General features: G+C 36.7%; 1 protein-coding gene across 2 annotated transcripts in view; it reads right to left on the bottom strand.

Annotated features, from left to right (window-relative positions):
* ARFGEF1 (ADP ribosylation factor guanine nucleotide exchange factor 1) overlaps nucleotides 1–20464 on the bottom strand; it is a 95153-nt gene that overhangs the window by 38385 nt on the left and 36304 nt on the right. For both annotated transcript variants that reach the window (XM_056331267.1, XM_056331268.1), the window contains exons 5-10: nucleotides 12447–12626; nucleotides 10168–10441; nucleotides 9505–9618; nucleotides 8699–8871; nucleotides 7455–7588; nucleotides 3761–3995 (exon numbers count right to left, since the gene is read on the bottom strand). In XM_056331267.1, coding sequence (XP_056187242.1) covers nucleotides 3761–3995; nucleotides 7455–7588; nucleotides 8699–8871; nucleotides 9505–9618; nucleotides 10168–10441; nucleotides 12447–12626 — 1110 coding nt within the window. The remainder of the gene's footprint in view (nucleotides 1–3760; nucleotides 3996–7454; nucleotides 7589–8698; nucleotides 8872–9504; nucleotides 9619–10167; nucleotides 10442–12446; nucleotides 12627–20464) is intronic.

Here is a 20464-nt window from a genome sequence, read left to right as displayed (position 1 = left end):
AGTACAGATGCTTTTGTTTGGAACATGGGCTATTTTATTCCCTCTGAATTAGTTTCTCGCCAGATCCATTAGTAGTATAGGCTTACTATTTCAGCTAAGCATGCTTAGGAGCTACAACAGGCTTTTTCTCACTTCTTTCCTAAGTAGCAGCAACTGCATATGAACTCAAAAATGTGAACTGCTACATGGCATTACATCACTGTTCTGCACTTCTGAGTGCTCACACCTTCATAGCCAGTAGTGTCTACCAAACCCACTTTTTTTTTTTTTCTAGAACACTGCCAATAGGCTCAAGCCATCAAGCTCCTCTTCTCTGACAGCAACATGCAAATATCCAAATATATAACTACCCTTGTTTTAAGTATTATACATTCCCTTATAACACTGATTTTTTTTTCAGAATTTTTTATGCTATTAGCCAGGCAGAGATAAGCACAAGGCTAATTTTGCTTTAAGTCACATGTTCAGGGAAAACCCATAACTTTGATGGTAAACTACTTCCTGAAGCAAAATGCGCAAACAAAATTTCCATTTTATTAGCCTCTTTTTCTCTAAAAATGCACACCAGCAAAATCCCAGTTACTAGTCTTAATAAGGAAAGGATCCCTATGAAACCTAAGGAGTTCAACACATAACAGATGAAAGACTTTCAAGCGCTTAAATATACTCAAGAGTACTAGAATGATTTTAGCCACAACTTTATGTAATCTGAACAGAGGAAGACATAAAATTTTAATAAAGATCATGCTATGAGCAATCCTTAGTCACATATTTACTGTTTTCTGATTTCTTACTGAAAGACAGTAATTTTATATATCCTCTGGAATCAGGAAAGTAATTTTTTTCTCGTAGGGAATTTTAAAAAGTCACTGATGGAGCAGAAAAAAAAGTTTCAAGTATAAAAATTAAACCCAAATCTAAGCTAAAAGAGAAATCAGCTGGAAGGTCTGCATACTACGAAGACACTTTAGATCTCTATGCTTCTGAGATAGAGCTGGCTTCTTGCTTCCAGTGTCAACCTTGGACAAGCATACCTTGGAATGAACAGCTTCTCAAAACCATACTGATCATGTAAATTTCAGATATTTAAAAGTGCTATCTATCACTGTTACTCAGTGCAATTCATATCAAAGTTGAGACTTCATTCCCAGCATAACAGAAAAGTAAACCAGAAAAGAGCTAATTGCTTAGCTTGGTCAACTGAAAACAAGAGGTTTAAGATAGCTTATTCAAAGTTATTAAAGGGTGGTTATATGTATAAATAAAGTATAGCTAAATGATACCTCAAATCTCCTGATATCTAGGACTTGCTGCAAATATATTCATTGACCCATTTAGAAATACAGTTACAATACAATTAAGGTATAATTCAAACTATTTTAATTATCAGACAGCAGTGTTAGCTGAATATTTAAGTCAAAGGACCAAGGCAGGCTTACTTTCAACAGAATTTGAAACTATTATTTTAAAATATGCCAAAAGTTTCTTTTACACAGATGAAGAATGCGCCTCAATCCCAAAATATATAGATTTTGCATATTATAAATCAGAGCATATGGCTCTCCTTACAGCTCTAAGACAGAAACTGAATGTGAAGTTATCTGCCTGTCTACCCACATCTTCTGAATAACCTTTAGGATCAGTAGCTGAATGAGGAGGAAATCTTAGCTCACAACCAGGAAAAAGAATAAGTTTCTAGAAATTGCTGACCCTGTACTTTTTAATAGATGGATAGTTTGGCAGCATCAAGCTTTTGGCTTTCACACTGGTTAGGAGGAAATGCAGCCCTGCTATGTTGTAATGGTCCTAATTTAGCATATTCTAGAAGCTGCTACAATAGTGTACAGTATCCTATATCCAATTTTCCTCAGATACGGCTTCATTTTCTGTTTGGACTTTAGGAAAAGATGGTAGTGATGGAAGCTCATCAAACTTCTGTCAGGGAAGTCGGATTGCAAAGCATTTACCACCTACACACTGACTTGTAAGCTCTGCAAACTCACAGCAAGTCAAACACTTTCTGGGAAGCAGGCTGTGTAACTGAAGAGCAGCTGAGCCCAGTCTGATGTGCTGAACACTGCACGTGCACTACAGCTTGTTGAGCGCAGTTTGCCTTGGAAGTCTTCAAAATGCATCATATTTTCAAGGCATGTTCAATCAGTCATCAAATCTGTATTTTTATCCAAGCTACGCTCAAGAAAATATTGGAAATCCTATTGCTTCTTCCCCAAAAAGCCTGCAAAATAACCTGGTAAGTGATCAGAACACAATATCCTTCTGACTTGGTACTGCCAAAATAAGGTTCCTCCTCCAAAGCTGCCAAACACTACCAACTTACACAACAGCCATAGATGAAGAAATCCCCAAATTCAAGGTCCTTATAACAGCAACACTATCAACATTTCTCAATGCCTTTTCACGTACTTAACCTCCACACTTACAGGACAATCTTTAGGCTTCAGTATTCACATCAACACCCAAAACATAAAATTACCAAAATGAACAGCAGGAATACACTGTGCACACTACTACTTTATTCACCGTGGAATTAAGATCTGTAACACATGGGACACACGAAGGTATCCATGTGGTTCAAATGGGCACAATTGTTCCAAGAAACTACTTGTACCCTATGGCACAAGAATAAGAAGTCAAGAACAAATCCTGTACATACATCTTGCTTTCCCCTGTAACAGAAAATACCAATCCAGTGAGAAAAATGTGCAATGTTTTTGCAGGACTCTGATAACTCAAAGAATTGCTAAAAATATGGACTTCTCCCTACTTACAGCCCAAGGAACTAAATCATGTGTACACCTTTTGAGACTAAGCAAATGAGATTATCTTGTTCGGGACATGTATTGATATAGGCCCTGATATACTAAGAGAAGTGGCTACAATAATCAAATGGTTGGGATTTCCCTAGAGAAAGAAATCTGTTCAAGTGACCTCAAAGAGAATCCACAGTGCATTTCAAGTCATTAATTTTTATTCTTAAGATCCTTTACAAATCATGTATTACATAGTCTTTTTCTAAGTGTACTCACTTTCTTAATTTGTACTACGCAGTGGAAAGCTAAAACTTCCTAATTACATTATTAAATACTGGCTGACTGAGCTTATCCACAAACCCACTCATTTCTGAGCTTCAGCATCATTCTGTGATAATACCATGCCACAGCCAACTGAAACCTCTTAAATAAAGGAAACTAACTCATATAGTAATAGTAGTGAGTGTGGGCATAGTAAGTTATGATAGTAAAAATTCACCTCAATCACAAAGTAATTCAAAGCATGTTTTGTGCTATAAAATGTCTTAGTAAGTAGGCCATTTCATCACTTAGTAATAGACATTAACATAAACTAGGTACTTCATTTCATGTTCTAGTTAAGATATGATGGATTTTTTTAAACATTCCTATAAAAGTTTTTGTGTCACTTTCCACTTCATCAAACTTAACGCTACCACCAAGTGTCACATTACTTCTGATATTACAGTGCAAATCTTATTTAATTTCCAAGTATTCCAAAGGAAATGCTGATACTTTATTTGAAGATGATTTCAAGGGAATTGTTGCAAGGAAGTCCATTGCCACTGGGTGAAAAAGAGTTTCTGTGCATGGGAAGATCTGGCAGGTCTCACACAAAAGCTGACATTCAGAAAGGAAAACAAATTTATCTAAACAAGACCAAGCTACACTTAAATATCAACAAATGTTGACACACCCCACCCCTTAAATTTGAAATTCATGTAACGTACCTCAATCTGCATCTTTAGATGGGTCTTAAAATTTGAGAGAAGGGTAAGAAATATGGAAAGTGAAAGTTCAAAAACTTCTGGAACTGATGAGACTCCATTTTTTGACAACGCAACACAAAGGTACTGCTTAATAGCATTAATAAACATCTCATTTGTCCTGAAGACAGGTCCTGCATTTTGCAGAATGGACAGAAGCAACTGCAAGGAAAGAATCTTTGATCGCAGTTCGTGAGATCTAGAATAAAACAACACAGTATATCAGCAGTGTAAATCATAAAAAAAATGAAACATTCTCTTGAAAAGTCAATACACACCACAATGATTTTATATGTGGAATGTTTGGGAAAAACTCAAATTTGACACAACCTGGTGTAGAACGAGTCATAAAAACACGTTGATCATCTTTGCTAAAGTGGTCACACTTCAGCCAAGAAAACGGGCAAGAATAAAGTTGTCCAGTTATGGTTTCTCTCCATTACTATTGAGCCACTCTTTTGCAGTACAGCATCACAGAACAGCAGCAACACTAGGCAATGCTGCTTACCTTAGCCAGATGATGAAGGGAGCATTCTTTCCTTTTGATGGATTTTTGGAAGATCCCACCTAACACATCCAGCCCATCTACAGAACCCTGACTACCAAAAGGCTGAAATAATTCTTCCTCCTCCGCCATTACCACCAGCATGGAAAGAGAGCTGAAGGACCATAAAGACAATAGCTGTACTGCCTGACCTATTTAATCCCAAAACTGAAATCTCTTTTCTCAAATACAGTATTTTATATTGTTTATCAATTGTTGGCCCCATCCCACTCCAGGAGCAGCTAAGATACATAACATGCCTATTTTAAGCAGGGCAATAGCAAAGTCAGGCAACTGCAGTGTTGTCAAGTGCTCCACAGTAACATCACACTTCTTACAGACTGAAGTAAGCTAGAATTCATGTCAGAACAGTGCTACTAATTATGCTTTAAAAAACAAAAAAAACCCCATACCCCAGCCAATCCCCTTCCCAACCATACACAGAAAAAAAAGTGTAAAGGAAATCTACATCTATGAAAATATAATGCAATTTAAATAGCATTCTGAGTGAAAGCATTCTTTCCTCAGACTCCTGATGTCCCTTCCCACTTTTGATCATCATGAAAAAGACTACAGCTATTCTGAAGAGCATGTACAGACACAAATGGCTTCCCCAGCAAGACAGTCCACATCTTCCATTGAACAACCTCCTACTGACAGAGGACAGTTATGAAACATAAGAAACAATGACAGGAAATTTTTCATACAGTACAACCCAGACATGGTAAGGAGCGCTTCAAGTCAACATGTGACACACAGTAGTTAGATATATGCTGCATACAAGCAACAATACAAGCTTAATAAAAAAACCCCAACTAATTCTGATCTAGCCAAAAACAAAAATGCAAATTAATAACAAGTATGTTGCAAATAAACTCAATGATTTCTGCAAGCTGGCAAACAAAGTGGGATGAGGGGGAGAATCAATCTGCAAACATTTCAAACTCATAGAACATAATCCCAAGGTTATACTTTTGGTCTGAAGATACTTTTAAGAAGCAAAACCTAGCCAAACTGAGTGAGGAACTTGTTCCTCCCATTCCTCCTAATGGGCTACAGGTCAAACTAAATGCCCCAAAACAGTTTTCTGTAAGAGTTCTTCAAGAAAATGCCTGGCTTTAAGCACTGCACAGCGACATGGAACCTAATGTAACAATCTCCTTTGATGCAAAAAGACTCATTTTTGCATCACGTATCAAGTGTACAGACAGCACATGATCAAACCATATTTTGCTATGAAATGTAACAATATAAATATGAAGACAATTTCAATCATAAATGATTAAATACTGCCTACTTCCAGAAAGTGTCAGCTCATAACTGAAGTCCTAACTTGCTGGTGTCACAAATTCTGTATGATGTGTGAAGCACACTTAATTTAACACAAGTTTAAGGACTAAAATCTACTAAGTGAACCTTCCAGACAATTATCCACCATCATATTTTAGTACTGGGAAAAAGGAGACAAAAACATAAGCAGGCTGCCAGGAAGCATAACACTGTTCTCAATTCCCAGCTTTGTGATTTTAAGCTAAAGCTCCAAATCCAGTTACCTAAAATTAAAAAATATTTTCACTCAAGACTTCATAGCCAATTTCACCTGAAAGATGATTTTTAAAGAGGCAGATAAGACTTTTTTTAAAAGCTGTAGATATCTTACACCTCCTCTTTCAATTACAGCATGCTTGTAATAGTTCAAAAATCCATCAATGCCTCAGAACCACCAATAAATTCTAGGCACTTCTCCAAACACAGGATGTCTTTGAATACCTTTGCAGCTAATTCTTGTTGCCCTAAATGCCATTTCCTCCAATTTGTTCCATATGAAGAACTTAATCAGTTTTAATTCAAGGATGCCATGGATTCAGATGAGATGCTCCAGGTGTCTCAATAGCTACTGCTGCTCTTCCAGAAGGAGTTAATCCATTAAAGCCTTTAATAAATGGACAGTCTTAGTTTCAGAGAACTGCCTAAAGCCACAGGATTTTAATGGCATTTACTGGAAGACGAATTCTCAAAAACAGTGAGGAAAAACCTCATCCCTCAGTCTTCATTCTTGAATGTCCTGACTTCCCCGTGGTGCATCACTGGATAACAGTTTGAACATGGTTCTAGACTAACACTTCAAAACCTTTCTACTACATCATAATTATTTTCAACTTATTAAATCCATGACACACAGTGATAAAAATAAACTGTCTTAAAGTTAACCTGTTTTAAGTGTTAGACCTTGGAACAGTAAAGCTGATTTTATCTTGATGAATACTGGACCTTTGATTGTTATCAGAAGTCATACTACAGTTTTAATATCTTAGGAAAAAAAATGCATTCCTCTTGAAAATTACTACGAATAGTTCCTAATGTGCAAAAAAGATGCATATAAATTCTATCCAAGATTCAGCAAAGCAAAGTTCATTGCCAACACTTACAACTAATCCTGGTACCCATCTATAGAGGAGAGTTTTTGTTATTGTTTACAACAAACAATTCTCTAAGCCAAATTGAAAACACAGTATCTTCAGTTAGGGGACAAGATTTCCAAACCAGCCAAATAAAGACTGTTTTCAAAACATTTGTGTTTTGATTAAGGAGGCTGGCAAAACGTCCAACCTGAGCAAAAGAATGAAACACTGTATCATGAATTTATCATAACCAGTACCAGCTCAAAGTGAGGAGCTTTTATTAAGATGAAGTAGTGTTGGGTATGTGTACCAGATACCCAGTATACAAGAGATGTAAGAAATCATGGGCAAAACCAGCAATGATTATGAACCTAGGTATTACTTAAAAGCAGAGCAACATTAGCCAAGACCAAAAATACCTGAAGACCTTCTTTACAAACTCTTCTGAAAAACAACAACTAGGAGGAACATGATGCACTTACAGGAAGCACAGATGCTGTTAAGAAACTTTTAAACAGGCAGATGGGTAGCAGAGGTTGTTTTCATTTAACATACAAAAGATGCATTAAAACATAAAAGTACCTTTTCAAAGTTTCCAGGCTTTTTTAACCATAACCATTATTTTCTCAATAACTGTGGACATGCAGAATATCTAAATATTTTTTTTTCCATAAATAAAAGATCCATTATGAGAACTCTTAATTCTACTTACTTTGGATCTGGCGGTCCATCTGACAGGGGCTTCATGGAGAGTTTACACAGTGACCTGAATACAAGGAAGGCATCCTTTTGTAAAATGTGGGAAAACTTAGCACCAGGGGTAGGTCCTGAAGAATTTCCAGATTCCTAAAGAAGTTAACATATTTCAGTATTCCATTTTGCATTAGCAGGGTGTGTAGGGAAATCCCCACCTCCTAGCAACAAGAAGTTAACATATTATACAAATACAACCAATTCACTACAGCTTTACGGTCTCAAGACTAAAACAAAACAAAATATTCTGCAGTCCAATTAAAATGAACAAACTGCATAATAAAAATTGCCTTCTCGCTAAAAAGTCAAAATTAATTAAAGACTGTCATGAAATTAGGTAGGTCATGTTTAAGTAGGGTAACTTGCAGTGAATTGCCTTCAGACATTTTCAGCAGGTAATGAGTTTAAAAATAAAATTTGACATTTTAATAGAATGCAAGTAGTTCCATATCTGTGGCAAGATAAGTTTGGTAAAACTTCTATGGTACAATAATCACCTCCTATTATTAAGTTCTTGCAATTCTGTATTGTTGTTCCTTATATAAGCAACATGTTTAATGTCAATCTTCTGTTTGGCATATGTCACCTGTACCTTTTTTAGCTTAAAATTCTGTTATTCCCAAATCTAATTACTCTGTACACTTTGACAGCAGATACTCTCTGTCAGCTGATAGTGCATACATGCTGGTATCTGATACAAGAGAGGGAGTATGTTTTCACATCTTTTGTTAATGAAAATCAAATCCTCTCAGATGTGAACCTTTCAATCGGAAATAATTTCAGTAAAGTGATGCTATAGGCTCAAAATCTTTATTTACTATTTGAAAAGAGCACACTGAAATTACAGAAGTCTGTCTATAATTTGATATATTCTTCATTATGTATAACGAACACTAGAATTACAGTTTCTCAGGAACTTCAAAAGACGGGAAACTGAGTTCTCTAATCTTGGAACAGTGTATTCTGTGGGGCAGCTAAAATACGCTAGGATAAAAAAAGGCATCATGTGCAAAATGTACCAACAAAATTTAAATTTAAATAGTGCATTAAAATAGAATAATGCTCAGAATGTGACTTAATACTTTAAATTCATCGAAGTAACTTATTTTATGGAATTACATTAAGCACTCTTCACACAAGTGCTGGGCAACACTTAAAACATACTACTTCTTTCAGTATTTCCTAATTTATAATTGCCTGTACCTGAGTGTCGTTGGAAGAGACAGATAATCTGTCATCAGGTAAAGATGGTGTATAAGCAACAGAAATTGGAGTCCCTGGAATTCCATTTGCCTGAATGTTTTCACTGTCACTGCCATCCTCTAACGTTACAATTGTGCCATCACCACCTGCATTTTCAGCAGTCCCTTCCACATCTACCAGAAAAGATGTAAAAATTAAAAACATGTGTTGCATAAGATTGCAAGTTAAGATGAGCTTTTAAATCTAATGTTTAAATACTAAAACAATCATAAGCAAAGTATCATAAGGAGGAGCTTAAGGCAGAATTTACATGGCATTATATAACTAAAAGAATTCCAAATACTCTTAATTCCCACTAATGAGAACTACAGTAAAAAAATTACGTATATCATTACATTGCCAGGTTCACCATACCACCAAGTTTCTAAGAAGTATTTTGAGGGGAAAAAGTTAGACTTGATATACACTTTCCACCAAACTGAAAAATGTAGTGCTAACACTGCTACTACAGAGACAGGCCCATTGGTGAAGAGTTTACGTGGAAACAAAACAGGAAAAAAAGGAACAAGTATTTGTATTTTAAAAAGAACATTACTCTCCAATAGAGAGTGTAAATTCATCTATGAAATGTTGCCCGTTTTACTGTTAAATAACGCACAGCTAAGGTGAGACAACTCAGTTTTTTTCAGCATGTGTTACTTAAATAATGACATATTTTAGTTAAATATTCAGAAGTGTTAAAATAATTCTTAATATCAAGATTCAGACTGCAGTCACTATTGACTAGACAGATACTAATATAATACCTCCAACTACTATGTTCACCATTTCCTGCACAATACTTTCTACAATTTCTTGCGCCTTCTCTTCACACTCATTGCTTTCACCATCAAATGTTCCTCCATCAGCTTTAGAAAGATCTTTAAAAAGAAAAACAAACCCAAACAAATATTAATGAGAAAGTCGGAAATTAAGGAGATATTCTACTTGCATTTAATATTTAAAAATTAAATTACAAATCTATTAATAGGAGAGTATACATTAAAAAAAGCTGTGTTTGGATGTTCTGAAAACAGTACTTGCAGAATATAAGCAATCCAGTGTTTAACCTGTAAATGGCAATTAATCCACAGGCCTATGCCAACAAAAGACATCAATTTTGTATTTTATGTACATTAAACACTGAAAGCTTACAGGTTTTGAGATGTTATTCTCAAAAACATTCACAATATTATGTAATCTTTATTACAGTGACTACAAGACAGTGTAGAACTAAACGATACTTGTGATAAAGTTTAACAGTGGTAACAAGGACAACAGGCATTTTTTGTCTAATTTTGCATTAGTCAACTATTTGAAAATATATGTCTGACTCCAGGTTTGGGAGAGGGAAAACAAGACAATCCTCAAGCCTTTCTTTTTACAGACCTCTTCCCTCCCTCTATGTAACAGAAATACACACTGATTACTTTCTGCTGCTGTGGCTTGGTCAGCTTCTGTCTGTTCATTTTCAGCACTAGAAATATCAGATCCATTTTCTGCCTCGATATCTTCTTGAAGGTTCTTATCCATATCATTTGTGCTGTGGTCAAGCTCTCTCTCATGTTCTTTGGACAGCTGATCAGTCTGTGTTGGAATGTGTCTCAACTGAGGTGACTCAGGCTCATGATGGCTTACTGGAGACTGTTGTAGATGGTGTTGCTGTCTGTGTCTTTCCTTTTCCATCTGTTTGGCTTCCTGAAGCTACAAAAACATTGCAATCATACAAGTATTTCACTATCAAAACAAAACAATGAGCTATATACATACTGTATATGTTATTTTACAAGCATGAAATCTCTACTGTCTCTGAAGGCATGGTGTGAACAAAAAACTGTAACTGTTCAAGAAAATGTATCCTTTCTATTATCATAAATAATTTTACTATCATGGGATAAACCTTTGCAAGAGGGCTGCTTCCCAGCTATGCATATTGCACTTACCCATACCTTCATTGTGGAAGAGGGATGACTAAAACTACATAGTGTAGGACTAAGAGTTGTCTGCCTGCCCTATAATGAAGTTCAGCCTATAGATGCAAAAATGTACAAAGACTGCATGGAGAAGAATCAAGGTAGATTTTTTTTTTTCTTATTAGAAAGCTCTCACAAAGAGAAATACACTAGTCCTCTGCTATCCTACAAGCACGTGGGATTAAGGTAAAGACTAAAAAAAGAAAAAGGAAAGCAACTAAACATCCAGGGAAAAAGAAACAAAACCAGGAGTTAAAACTGAGAAGAGCTTCACTTCCAAAACACTACAGAAGACAGATCCTCAGGAAGAAATCATAATACTTCAAACTGTAAGCCAAAGACTATTTTAGCTTTGTCGTTCCTTGATCTGGGATCCCCGGAAAGGGAAGAATTTCTGTAACTTGTCTAATGGGTTCAGACAACAGTCATTAAAGTCAAACCAAGGCAGCATGTCTTTGAGGCAATGCTCTATGGACTGGCTTTCTGTCCATGCAGAGCCTAGTTGTTACCAAAAGTTTTGTAACTTTTTATATTGTCATTTTGGCTACTATGACCTCAGCCCTCTGCTCTTCCACTTAAAGCTTTCAATGCTGCAACTTTTGGGGTGCTATAGATCCCTGAGTAGATACTACCTTTCAAATTACAACTCAAATACTTTCTTCTAGCATTTGTTAGCTATCATATCAAAATAACTTGGCCCGAGTGTGCAAAACAAGCAGAAATACTTACCAACTTGCATGAAGACTGAACTTACAGTCTGGCAAAAATGAAGACTTCCATTGCAGAATAATAATAGCAAACCTCTTTATATTAAGTTGCTTAAAAAGACAGTAACTACACAGATTTCTCAAAGCACTCGGGTACTGCATAGCTTTTGCCATATTTCTCATAAATAAAATGCCTCATAAGACTTCAACTGTGATGGTCATATGTGCCAACATGCAGCTGCTTCTAAGAGGAAAGTAAGAAAGTACTACATATTCTTAGGGAAAACTTACAATTTATAATAATACAGCAGAATTACTTCTAGAAGATTCTAGGAATTAAAACAGTTTAAAATTTGGACATCTGCTTGTTTGTTTGTGTTTTGGTTGGTTTTGGTTTGTTGTTTTTTTTTAAAAAAATAGGAATTAGGACAATTACTTTGCCTTATTGATCTTTATCATCAGCAGTAGAAGGCACAGGTCATAGGCTGAGGTCCCCACTGAGAACTCACAATAGCCATTTCAGTGACATATAAGTATCTGTTAGTGACTGCTACACATTAAAACATTAAAAAATGTAAATGGCTACATGACTGAAAAGTTCATTTTGTTTAGCATTTTTGGTGTTTTTTTAAAAATTTTTTTTGTTTTAATCATGGATTACTTCTTCAGTGTTTATCATCACAACATTGGAGCATGCCACTAACACTCAGGTACTCCATGTGCACTCTTATGCAGGTAGTGTGGCATCTCCTGACAGCCTGCCAATAGAAACTGAAGTTGAACACGTCCATTAAATACAGAGGACCACTATAAGAAGTTTAAATCCTATACACTGCTCCCACCGCCCAAAAACACATTTCACACCTATTTCAGAGTGCAAAACACAAAAAGAACAATGTAACAGATTTTTTTTTCCCCCAAAAAATACCTAAGTTAGAAAGCCAAAAATTCTAATAATGACAAAACAAATATCTCAAGCTGGTGTGCTTTTAAGAGCTAGTTTATATATAAAGATACTGAGATACTTACTGCTTGATTTTCCATACGTGCAAAAATGACATTCAGCATTTGCGTTAGGGTGGCTTTGGCTGTGGTTTGATTTATAAGATTTTTGCTTGCTAGATAGATATTGTAACATGTTCTGACAGCCTGTAGCACTGTTCCTTCGTGGATTTCTATGTGTTGAGATGTTACTGCAGTGAGCAAAGCCTAAATAAAACACACACGTTATATATATTTTCCAGTCAAAACTTTTATTGTCTAACAGTTAGCAAATGAATAAAAAGCAAAATTGGTTTAACTTTAAAATATAATCAAGTACATAACTTGAACTGCAGTTTAATTAATTTTTCCCATGTAGTCTTGTAGCCATATCAGAATATCATACTTAACAGTTACGTTAAAATGAGAGTGGTTTTAATCAATGTATGTTGGAAATACATGTTTCATAGCATATAACAGCAAGAATTAACCAATGGAGTTATCAGACAGGTAGTTAATAAAAAGTCATCCCAGAATTTTCTAGATTCAAAATATGAACAACCTGTTAAAATCTGGAAAGCAATCCAAATGGTACAAAACTTTTTTACAAATAAATGTAAATGTGAAGACAAAGACTGAGTATGAGATTTGGCACTTGTAAGTGGGACAACTATCCTTTCTGAACACCCTCTTTGGGTAGATGCTAGAATATCATGCTGCCCACCCTGTAGAAATTCACTTCTTTCTTTCCACATGAGCTGGTATACGCTTCTCTTTTTTTTTTTTTTTTTACAGAAAATTATGCAAATAAGCCTCTAAAAGATCAGGTAATAGAAATAAGGAAACATTAACTTTACATGGAGTAGAGACAGGCTGGATTAAAGAGCAGAAATAGAGGCAGATACAATTGAGGACAGGGTGTGAAGGCATTGTTGCAGGTGCGTGTTTTTGGGTGGAAGGAAAGGGGAAGAGCTTGGTCCACAACAGAACAAACATGTTTCTATGGATCATGCCCCATCCCTGAAAACATTCAGGGTCATGTTGGACAGGGCTCTGAGCAACCTGATCTAGTTGAAGATGTCCCTGCTCATTGCAGGGGGTTAGACTAGATGACCTATTTAAGGGTCCCTTCCAAACCAAACCATTTTACGATTCCATTCTATGTTCTGTGCATCATAAGTCTGCCACCAAAACTTATTTATACCTTTTTATTTATTCATACATTCCTAACTGTGTGTATATATAGAGAGTTATATACACGTAAATCTATTACATTTATACATTCACCGCCTGTCCCTTTCCCTCTCCCCTTAATACAGACCACCTACACTGGCCTACACGTGCAATTCTGTGTGCAATTCACTTTTCTTTCATTAAGTGTTGTACTGTTCCATGTCTACCTTACTGCTATGAATTCCTGGGGGTGGGGGCGGGGTAAGGTGACTTCCAGATACTGAGTTAAAACACGCTGAACCCCATTAGAGTTGCACATCTCTTCTGATCAGGTAACATATCTACATTCCCTACACCACAGTACCCTCACACTCCAAAACTTAGCCCCAAAGCTACTCATATCAATCACAGCTCTGCTGACTTCTCCAACTCTTTCCTACATGTTTCAGGAGCAAACATGATCACCCTGAAGGTAGGTAACTCCCAGCAATTAGATTCTGCACTCTCTTACCTGGCTGGAAAGGCTGCACACCTGTACATATTTTAGTATTCTACTTTTTCAAGTTTTGTGCATTACAAAATCCTGGAAGGCCAAAACAGAAAGCTCCCTTAATCTTTCACTAATAATTCTGTAATTAAATTCAGAATTAAACCTTGAAGAACTTTGTCTATTCTAGCTTAAAAAAAAAATAAATCATAATTCTTTAAAAACCCGCCAAAGAAGTGGAGCCCAGACACAAACAGTTAGTTATTTTTTCCAAAGCACTACTGTTTGGGACTAGTAAGTATTGAGATTTAGTTAAAATTTCTTTCATTGAATTCCAAAAGATAACACACACACACACACACACACAGAGTAAAATATGTCAGTTTAAGAACTACCTACGGTTTCTCACTTGGAAGATAAGGTCTCCTGCTGCCTAGCAGTTAGGATACTAACAAAAAGTTGCAGCAGGGCAGAGGGATCATATTCTTTGTCTCCATCTCTTTTGTTCTAGCTATGTCATTCATAAAGTTATTCCTCTATGTCAGTCTGTCTCCTTGTTATATTTGGATGATTAATAATTTGATATTTGAAACTCCAATTTTAATTTCAATCTCAGTTCAGTGAAGTCTTACATGTTTTTTCCGTCTACTTTTAACAATAGGAGACAATGCCTGCTAGTAGAAAAAGGTGATAAGGCTACGGAGGGATTATATGCTCTTTCGTCTTAATTGGCTTAACAGCCTGAATTTCCTAAGTTTCTTTAGCATCCTTCAGTTACGACTAGTAGAGCTTGGTTCTTTTCATACCACCACAGTTTGTGGAGGTGAAGAAATGTTTACACACACACACAGAGACATACCTCCTTAACATATTAATCCAATCCACTGAATAACTAAGTCTTCTATGCAGACTGAGAAATCAGTCTTCCCAGCAGGGCACCTCCTTGCAGGTATTTAACTACTAAAGAGTTCAACGTGGCTACAGAGGTCCTGACAGTCACTTTTTGGGTTTTTTTCCTGCTCAGGCACTAGACAACAAACCCTAATGACTACTATACATGTTTGTAAACTGATAGGAATTTTAACTTTGATCTTTTTAATATCTTTCATACTCCTTCCAATCTAGAGCCATCCTCAGGCTATTAGTCATGCTTCATGTCTCAAAGCTATTTCTCTTCCTCTACTATCACAACCTAGCAGAAATATGAGAATGAACACGAGACAGGAAGTATTTTACAATTAGTTTCTGACAACATCCTTCCCTCTTGGCAGCTTCCATTTAGGGCTCAATTTGACAACATGCCCTAAACATCACCTCATTCTGTATCATAAAAGAGTGCATCATTAGCACAACTGGTGTGACAACTAACCCTGAGAAACCACAGGTTACAATCAGGAGCGGCAGTCCTGCTCCCCTGAAATCCTTGTCAAATTAGATGTTGGAAAACTAATCCTTTCCTTTCTCACTTGATCAGTTTTCATCAGATTACTTCCCAACCTGACTCTGTGGCCAAACAACTACTAGGTCCAATGCAAGGAGGGAGCGAGAAGAGACAGATGAGAAGAGAATCACCTCAGCAACAGTCCCCAGTTAATCGGCATTACACAAAATCTCAAACTGCTACATAGTGATGCGTGTCCTTGAGAGGTGGAACAACAAAAGCTCTGCCTTCCTCCCAGCCATACACCCTTACTGCTTACTTTGCAACAGATCTGGGGCATGAAGCCACTTGCGCTATTTTAACAGCAACACATTAATACAATTAAAAACAGAACAAAAAATTCCCACAGTCCCACAGGTGCTTTTTTGGAGTTTGATTTCTTTTTTGCTTGTTTGGCGTTTTGCTTTTTTTGTTATCTGTTTGTTTCAAAAGTAATTTTAGTTGATTCAGAGTATTAAATGCATGCCAGGACAAGGGGTGGTGTAGGACAATGTCTGGGAGCAAAGCCTGGATAGAAAAAATGCCTCTGCAGAGGTCAAAACAGCAAGCTCTGCTGACTGTGGAGTCACAGCATTAGGTTGCTCTTTTCTACCATAGTAAAGATTTGCTGCTCAAGGCTTTTTGCAGCTGAGTTCCCATTCCTCCTGGTCACACTTATCTCATCCATTTTCATCCAACATGTCAGTGTGAGCCAAGGAGAGATGATGTTAAAAAATAAATAAAAATAAAAAGTCTACTTTACTGTAGTCCTCCCCTTTGCTGTTCTTTAGGCACAGAAGGAAACCTTTGTAAAAACATCATTAGCACTACCTCATTATACTTCAGGTCCTTCCACAAAAGCTTTCTTTGTCACAAAGCCTGCAAAAATACCAACAGCCATCAAACTTTCCTTCTCTGGAAACTACTGGCAATCATCCTGACTGTGAGATTGTTTCCTTAGGCTCTCCTAGTCCTTCACAACTATTGTTCTGTATTGGAGAAAGACCCTATTATTCTGTGCCTCTACTTAGTTACTATAAATAAAGCTCATTCATTTTTTATACCATCAGGTGGGTTTGGGAACAGGATCATTTCTTAAGTTATAGATTATCGTATCTTTGTATGACATCCATAGTATTTTTTCTTTTAGCCTGAAACGTGTTTGCCTATTTACTGAATTTCCTATTATGTAAAATAAGCATATCGGAACAGTACAGGAAGTATCACAATTTGTGAGGCAAAACAACTAAATTAAAATTGAATTCTCTACTAAAAATATCCAGCATCTCTCTGTACGTGTAAACTTTTCATTCCTCTCACTCTGGATATTCTGCAGGAACAGAACGGATACAGTGAAAGAAAGTAACTACAACCAGCAGAACAATTTATGAATGCACAAGAGACAGATGCACCTAAGTACAGAATTGACAGGAAGCCTAGTTTTCAACTCAAGAGTCGTTCTTTTCTTCCTCTCAGCCAACCCTGATGATCGTATCTCTGGAAAATTTATGACACAGTGCAGCCACCATCTGATGAGCATGGGCTTACTTTGGGTAACATAATTCAATTGTCTGGAACTCTCAAGTATTTGAGACAGCACATAAAACACAGTGGCCCTAACCCCTCTCTCTAGTGTATTAGCTACTGGGACTCCACAAATCTGTTTTCTTTGAGAAAGGCTATAGGCTTATTTTTAATAATAAATTTTTTTGAAAGTAAATTTAAAGTCTGAACATTAACTTATCACAAAATAACGTGTTACCACGGACTGACTTTTGCAAAAAACACAGGAAACTTAAGTCCTTAAACCACAAAGCAGCAAATACATCAAATAACCTTCACAGATAAATCATTTTTCAATGAGTGACACCAAAATCATATAGAATGCAGTAATACAGTTCTCCAAGCACCATTTTCTTTGTGAGCAAGTGATAAGATTATCTCCTGCTTTTTACCATTCCCAAATTATTCAGTCATTTATGTTATACATTTACCATGGCTTCAAAAGACCTACATTTACCTAACTTACCAGCTTTGAAGCCCTATGGAAATACACTGTAAGGGTCTGAAGAATAGAAAAATAACAGTGTTTGCTTCCAGCATGCTTTCACAGTCAAGACAGTGAATTAAATCAACAGTATCATATCTTAGATCCTACACCAGCTTTCAGTAATAATAGGTCATTAACACTTAGCATTTGATTAAAACTGTGTTTTTTCTACTTAACATTAATTTTATGAAAAAATTAATCCATATTCACAAGCACACAAGCATGGGGTCAGTTACCAGCCCTGAAACATACCGAAGGATTATGACTTTGGAGATTGCAGAAAGAACAGAACTATGGTCCAGCTTCTCTATGGAAGACAATATAAAGAATATAAATTCTGTAAGAACATGAAGTTTTATTCAGTTTTATCCCTTGAAAGTTCAGTGTTCAAAATGAACTAGAATCTAACATGGAGTTAAACTGATACATATTTTGCAAAACAGAGTTATTTCATGTCCAACTCGGAAAATGTAATCCTTCTCTGAAAAACAGTATCGCAAACTGTCAGGACAGAATTTTCAGGTTAATGGTAACCAGTCCTAGCCATTAACTTAAGCCTCAAAAATACAAAGATTCAGAAATAAAACCTCCTGCATTATTTTGATTCTCAAATTGTTCCATAATACACAGCTCCTTTCCATCTCAGTGGGAGGAATTAAGCTTTCTATGGTCTTTTTATGGAAAAAAAGATAACCACACTACCACATGATATTGTAGATGATTAAGTTAATCTACTGAAACAACAGGATATGGAACTGAAGAAGTTTTTTCTAAGGGTCCTCTCAACTTGGAATCTGTTTTTATACAAGTTCTGTTAAAATTCTTTCAAACTTATCATCATTCTCCTTATTCCTCAGAATTACTTAGCTTTTACAGTCTTCCCATTCTGTAATTCAGCAATGAGCTGTCCTCTATTTTTAGTTAGTGTCAAAAGGCAACTTGTGCAAGCAATGTTTGATACAAATTTCCTTCCTCCATGGACACCAGTCATACTAACAGTGTGACTAGTTGTAAAAAGTCACATACACGAGTTGACCTTATGAACAGTCTACTGCACATGGAAGAGTCAGAAAGCGGTCGCTAAAATAACATTCAACTTTTCAGACTATAGCTATCAATTACACACAAAAATTTTTCTTTGCCAAACATGAGCCAGTTAAGCTGCAAAAGTATCTAGATAGTAACAACTACTTACTATAGAGCAGACCAAGGAAAGTAAACACAGGTGAGGATAAACAGTTGATCTCATATCCCATCCTTCTTCCTCATCCCTATTCTTTCTTTATAGTTTAAAAAAAAATAATCTAATTTTTGTCATAACTGTAGTTCTTCGGAAACAAAAGGGTGAACTTCAACTAAAACTTCTGCAGGTGTCAACAGGAAGTTTGCACACACACACCACAAATGCCACAGCAGCCCTAGCAGAGCAAGCCTGAAGGTAAAAAGGTTCTATCAAAAGAGGCTGTTTGGAACAGAATAAACAATTATCAATGGCAGCAGTAGCCTAATTACTTGCTTTTTTTTCCGCCCCAGCAATCCTCACCACAACTAGTGAACAAGAATTTGCATGGCGTCCCATCAAAATGACACCAAATCAAACCAAACTACAACAGGAAGGAAGGAAAAGCCCTATTTCCCAGTCTGGTTCATCACAGTCTACAGATGAAGAATGAGGGGATTACAGAGATGAGAACACGCAAGCAGAAATAGAGGCAGAGAAGTTAAACTGGACGCCAACTGTCAGAACTACCACCAGACACACCTCTAAGCTTACACACCTAAAATAGAGACAAAATTACATCCCTCAGTCTCAGCAAGATTATTTCCTTGGTTGTCAGCAGAAGGGTATTTTCAGATCGCCTAAGCGGCTCCAGTTGAGAACCCGCTTAAGATGACTCCACCACTGAAAAGCCATCTAGTAACTAACAGACAGCACTGTGTGTGAACTCTCACCCAACAGCAGCTTCCAGATCTTAGACTGAGGGCAGCACACTATGTAAAGGCCATACATTCCATGCAGAACCAAGATAGACACCTTCCTCCCTGCAAGGTTAAGTGATCAAGGTTCTCAGTTTTTACTGTGATGCTGGTGATGCAGCTGCCCTGCAGGAGCACTGCTCATGTTGTGAATAATAGCCTGGGAGTGCCAGATGGAAAGGTGGAGACCCAGGTCCCATGCCTTCTACCTCCCTGATGGAATTACAACTCTTCAGAGTGCATACTAACCAGGACCACAGAAGAGTCTGAGAAGACACATGATCCATCCTTCAATTCATACTGGAGTAGTGGGGTCCACACTCAGCCCAGATGTGAAGAGTTATGAGGCCTAAGAGAATACAACTGACTTCACAGTTTCATTATTTCCCCAAAGGAAATCAGAAGTTCTGGTCTTTGCTAAAGTTATTTCTAATTCTGATGCTTTTTATAGCATCCAATGTAGTGGACGAATATGGAGTCAGAGCCAAAACAGCACTCTCCACTTTCCCAGGCATTCTAACATGGCAATTAGCTAAATCTAAACAGTCAAAACATTAAGGCACTAAATTAACTTAAAGCATGTTACAATTGTTGAAGAATTTACTTTCTCAACCATCTTCTTGGACAGAAGAAATACCAGCTCACAGATAACCCCCTTCAGGTGGGAGGAAAGCATTTGGAGAGAAAGTATTACAGTGAGAGGAAGACAGAATGGTTTAAGCCACTGTAAGTTTTAATCAACAAAAACATCCATTTGCAAGATGAAAAATGTCTAATGCTTGGGTAAAACAACACAACAGATCTAGACAACAGCAGCATAAACCAACATTTGTAACAACTATCTGCTGGAGAATTGGAGGGTCAAGAAAGAGGAATATTTGAGCTATGAAAAGGGGTAGGAGAACAAACTACATTGTTTGCAGCAGAACAAGTAAATGTAATCTGCAAGGAAAGTCAAC

This window comes from Falco biarmicus, chromosome 3 (assembly GCF_023638135.1).
Source record: "Falco biarmicus isolate bFalBia1 chromosome 3, bFalBia1.pri, whole genome shotgun sequence".
Taxonomy (NCBI): Eukaryota; Metazoa; Chordata; class Aves; order Falconiformes; family Falconidae; genus Falco; species Falco biarmicus.
Note: the sequence above shows the minus strand (reverse complement) of the source record. Positions and strands in the feature narration are given on the sequence as shown.